Source organism: Electrophorus electricus, chromosome 20 (genome assembly GCF_041902795.1).
Source record: "Electrophorus electricus isolate QZ-2024a chromosome 20, ASM4190279v1, whole genome shotgun sequence".
NCBI classification, from domain to species: Eukaryota; Metazoa; Chordata; class Actinopteri; order Gymnotiformes; family Gymnotidae; genus Electrophorus; species Electrophorus electricus.
The window spans coordinates 6,503,410-6,519,140 of NC_137516.1; the positions used below are offsets into that span (position 1 = coordinate 6,503,410).

Here is a 15,731-nt window from a genome sequence, read left to right on the forward strand (position 1 = left end):
AGCTTTATCACAGCTGACTCAGCTCATAAATTACTTTGGCTAATGAGATAGGCCTAGATCAGGCCTTTTAGACTGCAGCAAATTAGCGCGGCGCGAAACTCATAATTAAAGAATTGGCCTGCATTCAGTTCAAGTTGTAATTTGAATTGAATTGGAATCTGAAATGGAATGAGAACAAATTTAATTCCAAAAATTGCTGCAGTCACAAAACAGAAATTGTAGTAAATATATTTATATATATTTATTTCAACCAAAATGGATTAATTATATGTTCTATAGAGCTCACTTTGAATTTAATTCTACTTGTATTCTCCTTCATTAAATGCGAATTTGGAATTCCATGCTGCGCTCCGTTTTCTCCTTTTTGCTACCTGATTAAGTTCAAAGGTTTAAGAGGCACTCTCAATTCAATTCGTATCCAGGGGGAAACCGCAAAAACAGCGTAATATGTGTAACACTCGGGAATTAGACATGGCCGAGTGCCACTTGTACTTTAGCCCGGCTCGCGCTGCAGGCTGGGTCCGCTCACCTGTAGTGACGTATACGGAGACTGTGGTAGGCGTTGTGCACCGAGTCTGAGAAACGTTTCTGAGGAACCAGCAAGGAAACAATTAACCGCGGCTATACGGACAACGTCGGTTTCACGCTTGGAAACTGTTCTCAAGTTTCTATACGTATAGCCTAGAGGTAAGGTATGGCTTACGACTTGACGGCCTAACTTTAAACTGACAAAATAATCGTAACCTACGTTTTCATTGTCTTCTTAGTAGCGAAACACTAAAATGCTTTGTCGACTCCTTTATTTTCTGGTTGGCCGTTAATTTCCCAGGAGGCTATGGTAAAAGCTTTGTGGTTATGTCGCATTTCTCGGTCAGTCGTAACATAGTTATTTTGTTATTATGGTTGACATTTGTCACATTTTGGTCATGTGCAAGCAGCCGTTGCAGCTGGCCACTACGTTTATCTTTGCTGCATGTCTTGTAGATTCTTTAATGGTTCTTCAATAAATTGTTTACAGACGTCGATGATTTTAAGTTTCAGTTGCTTTGCCTGTTGAAAGTTAATCCAGTTACTCCAGTTTGGTTTTTGCTTCTGATAGTGTGCGTGTCTGAATGTCAAATAAACGGGCGTTGGTGTTCCACGCTACTCGTCCCCGCATCCTCCTTAAAGCCTCCTCGTTACAGTTTTATTCCATTCCATTTATTTTATCATTCCGCTCTATAATTTCAACATTTCAAAAAAAGATACATTATGGGAAATAAATCAGTAAAGCAGAAAATAGAAGAGCCAACACCCCTTAGCTTAATATTATCAGAGGGAACTGGGACTGAAGGAATTGAGAAGTTTTATGAAGAAATGGAACAAAATGACTAAATGAACAATTCTGCAATACTGAAACCCAACCTTGGAATGGAACATCACCTCACGCCCTGGTGTTACATAAATATGAATATAAACACGCTGGTCTGTCTGAACTACATTTGACAAGCAAAACCCATCCCAATACATCATGTCACAACAATTATAGAATTCTAAAAGCTGAATCTTAATTTCTTTGTAAAGTAACTTGCCTTATATTTCTGTTATTATTTAATAGCATTTGTATTACCTTTAAGTTTTACACTTCAGTCAGGGACTGAAAAATTGGCAAACTGCACTGCAACTGTACTTTTTTCTAGAAATTATGATCTATGTATTTTCTAGAATTTACAGAAAGCCTTTAGTCATTCTAGTATTTCTAGAGGCAAAGACAAAGGAAGATAATCTTCACTCTGATTATGCATTTATTAACATGCACCTTCACCATCCTTTGAAAAGGCTACAGAGCAAGCAAATCTCAGAGAACAAAAGGATAGATGAAAAAAAAACACCCCCTTTTTTTGCTAACTTGTTTTGCTAATGTGTTTATGCTATATACCAAAAATATTGTTTAAGTAATATGTATTTCCCTGCTGGCAAATATGCTTTCATATCATTTGTCTTAGCTGATGGTAGAGTATTTTTGTATCTTTTTCAGTTACAATTATGTATGTCATTGTCCATACCAAATGTTGATTGTAACCACTAGTGCCAGGCGGATCCCTCAAATATTCATCAGCCCTGAAGTAAGGTGTTAAAGTACAATCATTACAGTCATTTAATATATGTAGTATATCAATGCCTCTGCAGGATGGGATACTGAAGGGTTACATATTTTAACTTAATCTGAATCCTTTTCAAATTGAAGAGGACACCAGGGAAGAAGCTGAAATGTCTTCAGTTATTCTGTAAGAAAACAAAGAGCAGTCAATAGCAGTAACGAGAAAGATGATTTTCTCAACAATGTCCTTACTGTTCAAATTATTGAAAGAGTTAAAGAAAGAAAGTATACCTTGAAGTGTGTGTGTGTGTGTGTGTGTGTGTGTGTGTGTGTGTGTGTGTCTATATATATATATATATATATATATATATATATATATATATATAGTTGTCTGAAGTACATTTTAGCCAGATGCTACATATGTACATTGGTATCTCTGAACCACACCTGACAACCAAAACCCCTCCCAACATGTTGTCACACCACATAACTGTGCATAATCCTCCCCAAAGCATAAATATTGCAGTTGGTATCTTTCTCCAAAAAATATTGAAAGGTATGAGCTGTTTAGAATTTTTCATGCTATCAATTTTTCACCAATCAGATTTCACTCTGGCTAATCAGAGATGCATTTTACTGCTGAGTGTAAATACCCATGATTAAAATCTTATCAAGAAAATCTACAAACAATTTGCATAATTGAATAGGTGTAAACAGGGTCTAAGCCATTTCGGTGGTAAACTGAGAGCAGTGAACAATATAAATGGGTGATGACAAAAGAGAAACTCACTGTGCACCACACAGGAATATTTAATGCTCAGGTACTTGTAAGTGCCATAACAGGGGTCAGAGAAGACAGAGTTTGTGGCAGGTACTACACAGCTGCTTTTGCCGTCACATCTGTGGAGGGAAAAAATGTAATGAGAAATAAAAAAAACTCAATGAAAAAAAAAAAGTCGATTTCCATTGTTAATTATTACTTTATAATATCCACCTGGATCTTTGTTCTTACCTCATTTTGATCACCTTTGCACTGATGATAGTCATGGACTTAAATGTTTGGATTTTGCACTGCCACATTTGTGCAGTGGCTAAAAATGTATTTTCTAGTATTTGTAAAATGTTTTACTTATTCTATCATTTGAGTATTTAGATAAATTAAGAAAGTCTAGTCATTGTAGTATGTGAGATTCTAGTATTGTTTTCTCCATTTAGATTGGCCCTTTAGAAATGAATATAAAAGTACGATGGTCATACATTGAATTTGAAGTTTAGTTGGACTCACCTGTTTGTAACCTCATACAATGTGTTGGTTCCATAACAGTCGGTTTTAGTGATTTGGCTGCTGGGTCGTCCAGCAGAGCACGTTGTGGAATCAGTTCGGCCATAGTTAGCACTGAGGATATTCAAAACACCAGCTCCTACAATTTAAGGAGTTTAGTATAAAAACAGGTTACTATGATTGAGGAAAGCAGCAGTAAAATATATGAAGATAGCTTACATCCTGTACAGTACCTTGCAGTGTGCATGGTACTGCATGTGTGCAAATGTGTGCACAGATCAGTTACAAAAATGAGATAAGCAGTGCTGGGAGAGTAAGACTGCACTGAAAGAATTCTGTGTATGTTTGGAAACCATCGTTACTTAAGTTTCCTTATAACATAACAATTATTTAAATGATTGTAATAGTTTGGGAGAAAGCCCACATCTTAACTTCCTGCCTCCTATGTAACTTCCTATACATACCCAACTTCCCCTCTGACCTCTGTGTCAAACTTTGTGCACCCCAACCATCCCATCACCTGTGCTTCTCCTCATCTCCTGCACTTATCCATCGGTTCTTTACCCAAAGTGAGATCTGGCTTTTTGACACAAAGCAGAACTCCAGCTCCAGTGCTCGGAGTTCCTTTCCCCCTCTACAGTTATACAGTTTACTCCTCAAACTGTATCTGATTAATTAAAGGCATGGTCTGCACTCACAAACAGTGGGAGGTACTGAGTTATTGTCTCACCATCTTGAATACATGAAATACATGTATATTATTAAAAACAGACATCTTTACTAAGTTTTTCTTGAATGTGCATTATAGTTGGATGTAATAGGACATTGTCTCATAATCTTGATCATATAAGGGGATACATGTCAAAGAGAAGCCTGTACCAACCACATGTCAAAACAGCATTATCTCCTTCACAGGTCACACTGGTCTCTACAGGACACAGAAACCACAGCAGAAATAATTGTTTAATTCCTGTTAAATGTGACAATCCAAGACAAAGTTACATTTCTGCAAACATTTACCCTTGTTTGCGTTTAGTCATAGTTCAAAAATGCTAAAAGCCAAGGTAGATTTTCTTTGCCAAAGATTGTAGATCTAGATTGTAATGAGCCAGATTTTTAAACAAGGCCTTTTATTGTATGTGGAGAATACAAACAATTTGCATAATTGAACAGGTGTAAACAGAGTCTAAGCCACTTCAGTGGTAAACTGAGAGCAGTGAACAATATAAATGGGTGATGACAAAAGAGAAACTCACTGTGCACCACACAGGAATATTTAATGCTCAGGTACTTGTAAGTGCCATAACAGGGGTCAGAGAAGACAGAGTTTGTGGCAGGTACTACACAGCTGCTTTTGCCGTCACATCTGTGGAGGGAAAAAATGTAATGAGAAATAAAAAAAAAACTCAATGAAAAAAAAAAGTCGATTTCCATTGTTAATTATTACTTTATAATATCCACCTGGATCTTTGTTCTTACCTCATTTTGATCACCTTTGCACTGATGATAGTCATGGACTTAAATGTTTGGATTTTGCACTGCCACATTTGTGCAGTGGCTAAAAATGTATTTTCTAGTATTTGTAAAATGTTTTACTTATTCTATCATTTGAGTATTTAGATAAATTAAGAAAGTCTAGTCATTGTAGTATGTGAGATTCTAGTATTGTTTTCTCCATTTAGATTGGCCCTTTAGAAATGAATATAAAAGTACGATGGTCATACATTGAATTTGAAGTTTAGTTGGACTCACCTGTTTGTAACCTCAGACAATGTGTTGATTGCATAACAGTCGGTTTTAGTGATTTGGCTGCTGGGTCGTCCAGCAGAGCACGTTGTGGAATCAATTCGGCCATAGTTAGCACTGAGGATATTCAAAACACCAGCTCCTACAATTTAAGGAGTTTAGTATAAAAACAGGTTACTATGATTGAGGAAAGCAGCAGTAAAATATATGAAGATAGCTTACATCCTGTACAGTACCTTGCAGTGTGCATGGTACTGCATGTGTGCAAATGTGTGCACAGATCAGTTGCAAAAATGAGATAAGCAGTGCTGGGAGAGTAAGACTGCACTGAAAGAATTCTGTGTATGTTTGGAAACCATCGTTACTTAAGTTTCCTTATAACATATCAATTATTTAAATGATTGTAATAGTTTGGGAGAAAGCCCACATCTTAACTCCCTGCCTCCTATGTAACTTCCTATACATACCCAACTTCCCCTCTGACCTCTGTGTCAAACTTTGTGCACCCCAACCATCCCATCACCTGTGCTTCTCCTCATCTCCTGCACTTATTCATCGGTTCTTTACCCAAAGTGAGATCTGGCTTTTTGACACAAAGCAGAAGTCCAGCTCCAGTGCTCGGAGTTCCTTTCCCCCTCTACAGTTATACAGTTTACTCCTCAAACTGTATCTGATTAATTAAAGGCATGGTCTGCACTCACAAACAGTGGGAGGTACTGAGTTATTGTCTCATCATCTTGAATACATGAAATACATGTATATTATTAAAAACAGACATCTTTACTCAGTTTTTCTTGAATGTGCTTTATAGTTGGATTTAATAGGACATTGTCTCATAATCTTCATCATATAAGGGGATACATGTCAAAGAGAAGCCTGTACCAACCACATGTCAAAACAGCATTATCTCCTTCACAGGTCACACTGGTCTCTACAGGACACAGAAACCACAGCAGAAATCATTGTTTAATTCCTGTTAAATGTGACAATCCAAGACAAAGTTACATTTCTGCAAACATTTACCCTTGTTTGCGTTTAGTCATAGTTCAAAAATGCTAAAAGCCAAGGTAGATTTTCTTTGCCAAAGACTGAAGATCTAGATTGTAATGAGCCAGATTTTTAAACAAGGCTTTTTATTGTATGTGGAGAATACAAACAATTTGCATAATTGAACAGGTGTAAACAGGGTCTAAGCCACTTCAGTGGTAAACTGAGAGCAGTGAACAATATAAATGGGTGATGACAAAAGAGAAACTCACTGTGCACCACACAGGAATATTTAATGCTCAGGTACTTGTAAGTGCCATAACAGGGGTCAGAGAAGACAGAGTTTGTGGCAGGTACTACACAGCTGCTTTTGCCGTCACATCTGTGGAGGGAAAAAATGTAAAGAGAAATAAAAAAAAAACTCAATGAAAAAAAAAAGTCGATTTCCATTGTTAATTATTACTTTATAATATCCACCTGGATCTTTGTTCTTACCTCATTTTGATCACCTTTGCACTGATGATAGTCATGGACTTAAATGTTTGGATTTTGCACTGCCACATTTGTGCAGTGGCTAAAAATGTATTTTCTAGTATTTGTAAAATGTTTTACTTATTCTATCATTTGAGTATTTAGATAAATTAAGAAAGTCTAGTCATTGTAGTATGTGAGATTCTAGTATTGTTTTCTCCATTTAGATTGGCCCTTTAGAAATGAATATAAAAGTACGATGGTCATACATTGAATTTGAAGTTTAGTTGGACTCACCTGTTTGTAACCTCAGACAATGTGTTGATTGCATAACAGTCGGTTTTAGTGATTTGGCTGCTGGGTCGTCCAGCAGAGCACGTTGTGGAATCAATTCGGCCATAGTTAGCACTGAGGATATTCAAAACACCAGCTCCTACAATTTAAGGAGTTTAGTATAAAAACAGGTTACTATGATTGAGGAAAGCAGCAGTAAAATATATGAAGATAGCTTACATCCTGTACAGTACCTTGCAGTGTGCATGGTACTGCATGTGTGCAAATGTGTGCACAGATCAGTTGCAAAAATGAGATAAGCAGTGCTGGGAGAGTAAGACTGCACTGAAAGAATTCTGTGTATGTTTGGAAACCATCGTTACTTAAGTTTCCTTATAACATATCAATTATTTAAATGATTGTAATAGTTTGGGAGAAAGCCCACATCTTAACTCCCTGCCTCCTATGCAACTTCCTATACATACCCAACTTCCCCTCTGACCTCTGTGTCAAACTTTGTGCACCCCAACCATCCCATCACCTGTGCTTCTCCTCATCTCCTGCACTTATTCATCGGTTCTTTACCCAAAGTGAGATCTGGCTTTTTGACACAAAGCAGAAGTCCAGATCCAGTGCTCGGAGTTCCTTTCCCCCTCTACAGTTATACAGTTTACTCCTCAAACTGTATCTGATTAATTAAAGGCATGGTCTGCACTCACAAACAGTGGGAGGTACTGAGTTATTGTCTCATCATCTTGAATACATGAAATACATGTATATTATTAAAAACAGACATCTTTACTCAGTTTTTCTTGAATGTGCTTTATAGTTGGATTTAATAGGACATTGTCTCATAATCTTCATCATATAAGGGGATACATGTCAAAGAGAAGCCTGTACCAACCACATGTCAAAACAGCATTATCTCCTTCACAGGTCACACTGGTCTCTACAGGACACAGAAACCACAGCAGAAATCATTGTTTAATTCCTGTTAAATGTGACAATCCAAGACAAAGTTACATTTCTGCAAACATTTACCCTTGTTTGCGTTTAGTCATAGTTCAAAAATGCTAAAAGCCAAGGTAGATTTTCTTTGCCAAAGACTGAAGATCTAGATTGTAATGAGCCAGATTTTTAAACAAGGCTTTTTATTGTATGTGGAGAATACAACCAAACTCGCAATGAGCGACAGGTGTACGCAATCAAACAATGTAAGTACAAAACGAAACTACACATGATAGAGAAAACACGGAACGCTGAAGGGACTGAACATGACAGGTGAGATGTGATTCATACTGTTAAAATATTTCTATTATTAATATTTATAATGTTACAGTATGTAAACTTAATAATGCATAAATAAATGCTCATGTACAGATAAGTGACTGTAGTCACTGATAATATAAAGAAATTAATTCTTAAAAACACAGAGAAGAAAGTAATAAAGAAAGACCATGACAATGTTAACAGTGTGAGGAGTTGATGCTGTTGGTGCATTTAATACTTACCCGCATGAACAAGCAAGTCAGGAGCTACAGCCAACACTGACAAAAAGAAAACGAGAAAAAAAAAGAGACTCCTTTAACTACCTCTAAAACAGCCCAAACTGAATGTAAATCGGTGCTTGTCCTATGGTAGCATTCAATGCAATTTGGTGTTTTCCTTGGGCTAATACACAGATTTCATACTTAAAGAGTCCTGTATTGGTTGCAGTATGACCTGCACTAAAAGTGCAATTAGTTTTTGCTTCAGAAACATGGACAGAACTTACGCATGAGTAGAGAGAGCTTCAGGAAGAACATTGTGCTGTGTTGTTGGTCAGAGATGCAGATGAGGCTTCAAGTGTTTATACCACTGGACCTGATCAGTATTTAAATGCCATAACCAGGAAGCATTTTCTCAAGCAGGAAACACCCTTGAAGTATAACAAAAGTAATCTTCTCATTTCAATATATCTTTATTTTGTAGCTGACATTTGCTATAAGGAAGTTTAAACTGAATGTTACAGTAAGCCTCTCTTACCATAATTGTAAATGATAACCTAATAAACCTGTTTTTAACCCCCCACCCACTCTGGGTTTGTTATGGAAAATGGAGTTCCCTTGTTTATTGTTCATCTTCATCTCACTGATTAAGAGTTGCTGAAGATCCATTTGTGTCAGCATTCAGCAGACAATTGAGAGCAGAGGCGAAGCTTGGAGGATAAATGTGGCTGTGAATGTAGTTGCCGTGCGGCAGCCGCACACATGCTCTTTCACTCATTGATACAATCAAACATAGAGGTTTTCATATTACGATACGTGAAATATTTTGAGTATTTTACTATACTACGGGAATCGCACTACATACAGCATGTTTTTAATCACACTAGGAAAGGGGGTGTGTCCCAGACATTGTATTTCCCTTTCGAGTTCAGAGTGGTTGGGATTCTTAATCTTCTTTTTGTCTTTAGGGTATTTGTTAGGTAGGAGGATGCTGGGGTCATTTTTCTTGACACTGCTTGGGCTTTCAGCAGCTATCAGTGAAGCTGGCTCGCAGCACCACCAAGACGTTTATAGCTGTCTGGTGGCTCCAGTGAAAATGGAAAAAAACAGTTGAAATTGTACATTCATGTGTGCGTGTGGCTTATTCCTCCTTGCCATTTCTTCCTCAGGTTGTCCAAGCCTTTCACTCCCTTTTCCCCCTTATTTCTTTACATTTATTTAGTTTTTGTTCATGTTTACCGTTAATTTTGCTTGTAACAGCATTTATGAAGTTTTGTTCTTCCACACACTTCTATCCAGTGTGTTTTCTGAGGTGGTATGTAATGTCTTGATGTTTCAAAAGTATTTCAAAGTGCAGTTTATACTTATAGACTTACAAAAACAATTAGAAATGAGGCACCCAGTCTTTTTCAGTTCACGCATTTACAAGGCCAATTAGTTGGGTCACCTTGGTTTTTAAAGTCATATTGATAGTTCAAGGCATAGCTAGCCATTGTGTGTCCCAGAAAGCGTACAGAACCCCAATTTTCCACAAGCCATACTGCAGAAATAACCTCAATATAATGCTATATGTAAGATACATGGTGTTGGATTCCATCTTCCTTTTGAATTTTATACTATAAAACAAACATACAATTTTCAATAAGAATAAGGACATTGCAGGTCAGCTGAATCATCAAAACTGTTTACACTTTCATAAACATACATTTTTTGGTGATGCAAGTTAATGCCAGATATAAACTGGCAGATTTAAAGGCATATTAGGCCCAGCCAATTTGTTTTTTTTTTGTTTTTTAAATAACTTTTTGAAGTTGCATTTTGAAACTGAATGAATGCTCATCCTCATGAATTATTTTAAGAGAAATTTGATGAAAGTCTGACAGCCAAGTGGAAAGACAGCTATAGGCACTGCAGGGTAACTGCAGATTTGGTCATCCAGCAGCAGGTCATTTGTGTGCCAGCACAGACATTTAGTGAGGGTAGAGTTGTACTGAAGAGGCCTGCAGATATTCAATGATCGTAGACTTATGCTGAATAGCTCTGCAGACATTGTAAGGATCTAAAAGCTATGAGAGACCTGTTGGTGATGAATCCTCAACAGTGCAACTGAGTCCACAGCTAAGACCTACATTACTAATTTATATAGGACTATACAGCACATAGGAGGTATAGCCAGAGCTAGCAGAGTCATATGTAAGCTTTGGGAAGGAGAACATGTTTCTTTTGAAGTGATACTGCAACAGCCACTGTTACAAAACAAGAAAAAAAAGAGAGAGAGAGAGATGCACACTAGGGGAAGAGCCAAGATGCATATTTATGGCTGTTATGCCTGCAAGGTTAAATATTATGCCTGCCGCTGCAAGGATATCTTTGTTAACTTGGTCAAAGATCATTTTTATAACATGACCTACATTGGCTCAGCAGTGGCAGGACTCTTTCCTTCTGGTTATGTGTGGTGGAAATTCAATGAAACGGGGAGTCAGATGTGGATAATAAGTAAAAAGGTTTTAATAGAAAAGAAAGATTCCACAGAGTGTGGTGCTCACTACCAAGAGAAGCCCCGAGTCATACAGAGCGTTGCTTAATATACAATTCTAACTGTATGCTTTGACCAATCACGGACTTCCTCCCTCTTGTTGCTATGGCTCATAGACCAATCAGCTTTAAGCATTGCTTATCTCTTCAGGCCAGCTGGTAACAGTCTGCTTGGGTGTCGTTTCTTCTTTGCAGGCAATAAAACAAGAGAGATATTTCCTGCTTATCTGATCTATTGTCACACTCCCTTAACGTTCTTTGCTTACACAAGCATTTTCCCACGACACTGTTGACTGTATGTGAATCACTGAAGCATATAGTATTTCCTTTACATTATGAAACTCTAAAAAAAAATTTAAAGATCAATTTGGAACATTTAAAAGCATTTAAATGTCCAGTGTTCACACAACTATTAAATGTTCATAGTTACTACAATTCTTATATGACTATACCTGATTATAATACAACTTAAATATTGATAAAACAGTCACATACAATAAAATGTGACATTAGCTTTTGTTGCTTTATTTGCTTTATCATCATTCAGTCCTCTCTCTCTTTTGAACCCCACGTCAAGTCTAATGGTCAAAAATGGCCATTTTCACCTCCGTAATATTGCTAGGCTTAGGCCCATGCTCTCCACACACGACGCTGAGACCTTGGTTCACACCTTCATCACCAGTTTTGATTACTCTCTCCTCATTGGCACTGTAACTTTCTCCTCATTGGCATCCCTAACAAAACCATCTGCTCACTTCAATATGTCCAGAAGTGAGCTGCAAGAATCCTCCTTCATATAAGGAAATCAGTCCACATCACTCCTAGTGTACATCAGCTACACTGCCTCCCTGTCCCTGAGCGCATTCAGTTCAAAATCCTCCTCCCTACATCCAAAGCTCTGCACGGTCTTGCACCTCCCTATCTAGCTCAACTCTTACACCCTTACTGCCCCCCAATACACTTGGGTCCTCTAATGCAGGTCTCCTCTCCATCCCCAAGTTTAGACTGGTGTCTGTAGGAGCCAGATCCTTTAGTGTCACGGCCCCAAACTATGGGACACTTTGCCTCAATCTCTCCGTCTCTGCTCTACATGCTTCTCCTTTAAATCTCAACTTAAAACATACCTCTTTTCCCAACACTTTTCATAACCTCTTTTCTTATCCGTATTTGCTAATTATTGAGTTGTTTCAATTTGTGTCAATTTTATTTACTTACCTATATAAATTGAACTTATTATTATTATTATTATTATTATTATTATTCAGTCTTTCAAACTGTGTGGAATGAAGCAAGTTAGTGCAGTTTTTCAGACAAATATATGTAAATGTTAATTGTAAGAAAATCAAAATGTAAATAAAACAACTTTGTTAGTATACAATGAAGAAGATCTTGTCTGTTTTAGGTATGGACTGCTCATGCCCCTACCCTGATGATTCAGCACCATATGCTCTCTCTAGAGAACTAACTGCCCTTGCTGACCTTGAGTTGTACTTAATGTTGTAAGAGAATATTTCCTTTGTCTTAGTTAAAATAACAACAGCTGACAGAAGTTGTCTAATCTCCAACTGTCCTGAACCAGTTTTGTGCCTTTTCACCCCTATGACCTTGTCACTGTAGTGGAAAATGAGAGCTCATCGAATACAGACAACTTCATGCATTGAGTAGTAAGAAATTATTGAGTTCTGTTCCCTGTAAGACAGGGATAGAGAACTGTCTCATAGTACAGTCCTCTTTCTTTTATACACCGACAGTGGCAGTAACGCCCAAAGAAAGGCTCTTATCTAAATCATACATATGCTGTCCTCTACCCTGTTGCTGAGCCCTATTAGCACAAAACAGATAGAGAGACTTCATGTGAAACGGTTGGTTACGACCCTACACTTCCTCTGACGCAATGCAATGTTCTGTCAGCTTATCCTGTTTATTCCACATAATGGTTATGTAAACTCAACTGTTGCATTGTTACTGCCTAAGTATATGCTGTGACTGTAGAAACACACAAAGTTAATTGAGTTCCATAACAGTCACAGACACACACATTCTGCTTCTCACACCAGTTCCTTCTTTCTCACATACACCTCAGCCCTACAGCCCTGCTGCTAATAAACTAAAGTTTTTCTGACTACAACTTACCAGAGTCAGTTGATTCGGCCAGATGGCCCATGCAAGCAGGATGTACAGTAGAATCTGTGCGCCCTTAGTTTGCATTGGAGACTTGAATCACATTATTATTTAAAGCCCACAGGTACTCTTGTAGTGCTGGTCACTAGTCCTCTGCGTCATCTCAGCACTCTTTGTTGTTCTGCCAGCAATTACTCTTGCAGTTATTGTACCAGCCAGCTCATCATTGTGCTTTTTTGTTGTTGTTTTGTCCTTGCTACAATATAAAATAAACTCATGTCCATATTTGTGTCTCGTTCCTCCCCATCCAGTATCACGCCTGCTTTTAATTCTCTTTTTCTCATCCTTTGGCTTTATGGAGTTTTTGTTCCTCCATCCAAGTAACTTTCTTAGAAAAGTGAAGGGGGAAAATGCAGACCAGGTGTTGCATTCAGCTGCCCCTCAAATTCGCTGTCCTTTTAAAACGTACTCGTTGAAAAGAAATCAGAACTGGGACTGAAAGGAAGAGGTTCACAAACAGCTTTATGGCAGCCTTTGTCCAGCCTATTACTGAAACCTGAGAAGTATACTGGGGAAACTTCTCCAGTTATAAAACAACTCTAAGCAAACCAGAATAATGTTTCTAAAGGAAACAATGGAAAACAAAAAAATCCCCAAACAAATAAAGAAAAACAGAAAAAAAAACAAGAATCAGAAAAAAACATAAAACACCCCCCCAAAAAACCAAAACAAAACAAACAAACAAACAAAAAAACAAACAATCCACACAGAAAACTCAAACACTCAAACAAGGAAGGAACCAAGGAACCAATACAGTGGTCATTATCACTGTTTAAGCCTGTAAATTGGACCTTTGCCAGTGGCAATGCCCAACAAGAACATGTGAGGGGAACCAAAATTATCATTATAGCTTATGTTGTTATCTTAATAACTGCAGTGGTTTAATTACCTTAGCACTTGAATCTATATCTTATAAATTCACTTGAATTTTACCCTAGACTTAGCTTTCGCAATAGTTCAATTTAACAATCCAGTAGTGTAGTGTAGTGTCCACACAACCCGAGTCACCTTTACTAAGCTGCAGACTTTTCTGTTTACTCGGCTACAGGGCCAATTAGTTTTGTCACCTTAGTTTTGAATGGAAAAGTATTTGAATAAAAGCTCATGTTAATCTTAACCTCTGTGTATGCAATACTAGCCTCTGTGTTATTCATAGCCCCTGTTTGTATTCACTGATGTTAGTTAAGTGTTCTTATCATTGCTTGTATTTGTGTTATAGCCTGCTTCCTTTTTTTGTCCTCGTGTGCCTTTGTTTGTGTGGTAAGATGTATTCCTGGGCTTTTTGTATTTGGCTCACTGACCTTGGACTGTTTTCGCGATTCTGATTGTAGATTTGCGTCCGCCTCACAATCACGCCACATTAGAATATCATAGAAAAGGTTATATTATAGGTCATTCAAACTATATGACATTCCACAAAAATCTTCCTGGACAGGTTAGAGAAATAATATAATGATTGCAGAAATTGCTGTGCTGTGAATTGACTTTGAGGCAAGAGACTCAGCCTGAGAGCATCTCAGTTATATACATACATACATACATACATACATACATACACACACACACACACACACACACACACACACACACACACACACACACACAGTTATTCTGGCCACGAATGACAGGGTTAATAAGTCAGTTACTCAAGGGTGGGTGCTAAACTAAAGGTGTGTACCAGACTTATGCCTCTTTTGAGCAGGGAGTGCCTTCAAAGCCATCCGGGCTGACCTGGAACAAGAGGAGCCGGGGAGGTTTGGGGATTGTGGTTTGTGACATACTGTGAATGACAGCTAGTTAAAGGAGTAATAAGTGAACAATATTTATGAAACAGATTTTTTTATAATGTGCTAATCACATGAGATGAAGAATCAAACTGCATTGCTGTCCTCAAAAGAACCAGTTTATGCTCCAATGAGTGGGTCCCCCACATGGAGAAGGCCATGTTTAAAATAGATTTAGAACAGAATCCACTAAATGTCAGTATAAAGGAGAAATAACATTGCTCCTTTAACAGCCTGATCTTCCCAAAACTCCCTCCCCACCTTTAATCAAGGTCCCCCTTGAAAGAACTGGCATAGATCTCGTTAGGCGAGGGTACTGCTTTGTATTAGTGTTGGCATATTATGCAACATGATACAAAGGACGATGGGTTCTGAATCTTGGTTCATCTCAAGATTTCTTCTTCTAAGTTAGGGAGTTTAAGGAGTTTTTCCTTCCTACAATCAGCTTTGACTTGCTCATTAGGGGCCTGGACCTAGATTCTCTGTAAAGCTACTTTGCGACATCTGTTGTCTAAAGCACTATACAATTAAATTTGAAATGAACTGAATAATTATCATGGGAAAAAATTATGGTTCTCGGGCACACAGAATATTTTTAATAGTCAGTTATTTAAAAAAAATAAAATAAAATAAAAAATAAAAAAAATAAAAAACACTTATCCCTCATTGAGCTCCAAAGGTTATCGTATTGAAATGAGACATATTTTATGTGGAGGGTCCCTAGATGCTATATTAGAAAAGATTAACTGTTACATAGTTAAAAACTAAAGCAGAAACAAATGCAAAAAAGCATAGGTTGTGAGACCACAACTGATTCATTTTTTTTAACTTAATTGTTTTTATTCTGCCTTTATGTCTGTGACCATGCTAATGCAGCATTTGTAAATAGATTTAACTGAAGTTTA

The 15,731-nt window shown here is 37.5% G+C and overlaps 1 protein-coding gene across 2 annotated transcripts; it reads right to left on the reverse strand.

Annotated features, from left to right (window-relative positions):
• Nucleotides 1–1,184: 1,184 nt before the first annotated feature.
• On the reverse strand, nt 1,185–13,425 carry LOC118242940 (L-rhamnose-binding lectin CSL3-like). Of its 2 annotated transcripts, XM_081703082.1 has the most exons (13): nt 12,995–13,425; nt 8,614–8,757; nt 8,351–8,386; nt 7,744–7,788; nt 6,864–6,999; nt 6,368–6,477; nt 5,995–6,039; nt 5,115–5,250; nt 4,619–4,728; nt 4,246–4,290; nt 3,366–3,501; nt 2,871–2,980; nt 1,185–2,265 (listed from the first exon to the last, which is right to left on the reverse strand). In XM_081703082.1, exons 2-13 carry the CDS (start codon nt 8,642–8,644, stop codon nt 2,261–2,263), a joined length of 945 nt encoding a protein of 314 aa, XP_081559208.1. In that variant the 5' UTR covers nt 8,645–8,757; nt 12,995–13,425; the 3' UTR covers nt 1,185–2,260. The 2 variants fall into 2 exon arrangements, with proteins under 2 accessions (XP_081559208.1, XP_081559209.1); XM_081703083.1 differs by lacking the exon at nt 7,744–7,788 and having other exon boundaries at nt 12,995–13,417.
• Between the last annotated feature and the right edge of the window lie 2,306 nt (nt 13,426–15,731).

What these genes read in the sequence shown, in the direction of transcription:
- LOC118242940 (XM_081703082.1), bottom strand. Translation starts at nt 8,644, where the DNA reads ATGTTCTTCCTGAAGCTCTCTCTACTCATGC. An exon ending in TAATGCTGTTTTGACATGTG is followed by an intron (nt 5,251 to 5,994) that starts GTTGGTACAGGC and finishes CTTAAATTGTAG; the next exon opens with GAGCTGGTGTTTTGAATATC. An exon ending in ATATTCCTGTGTGGTGCACA is followed by an intron (nt 4,291 to 4,618) that starts GTGAGTTTCTCT and finishes TGTGTCCTGTAG; the next exon opens with AGACCAGTGTGACCTGTGAA.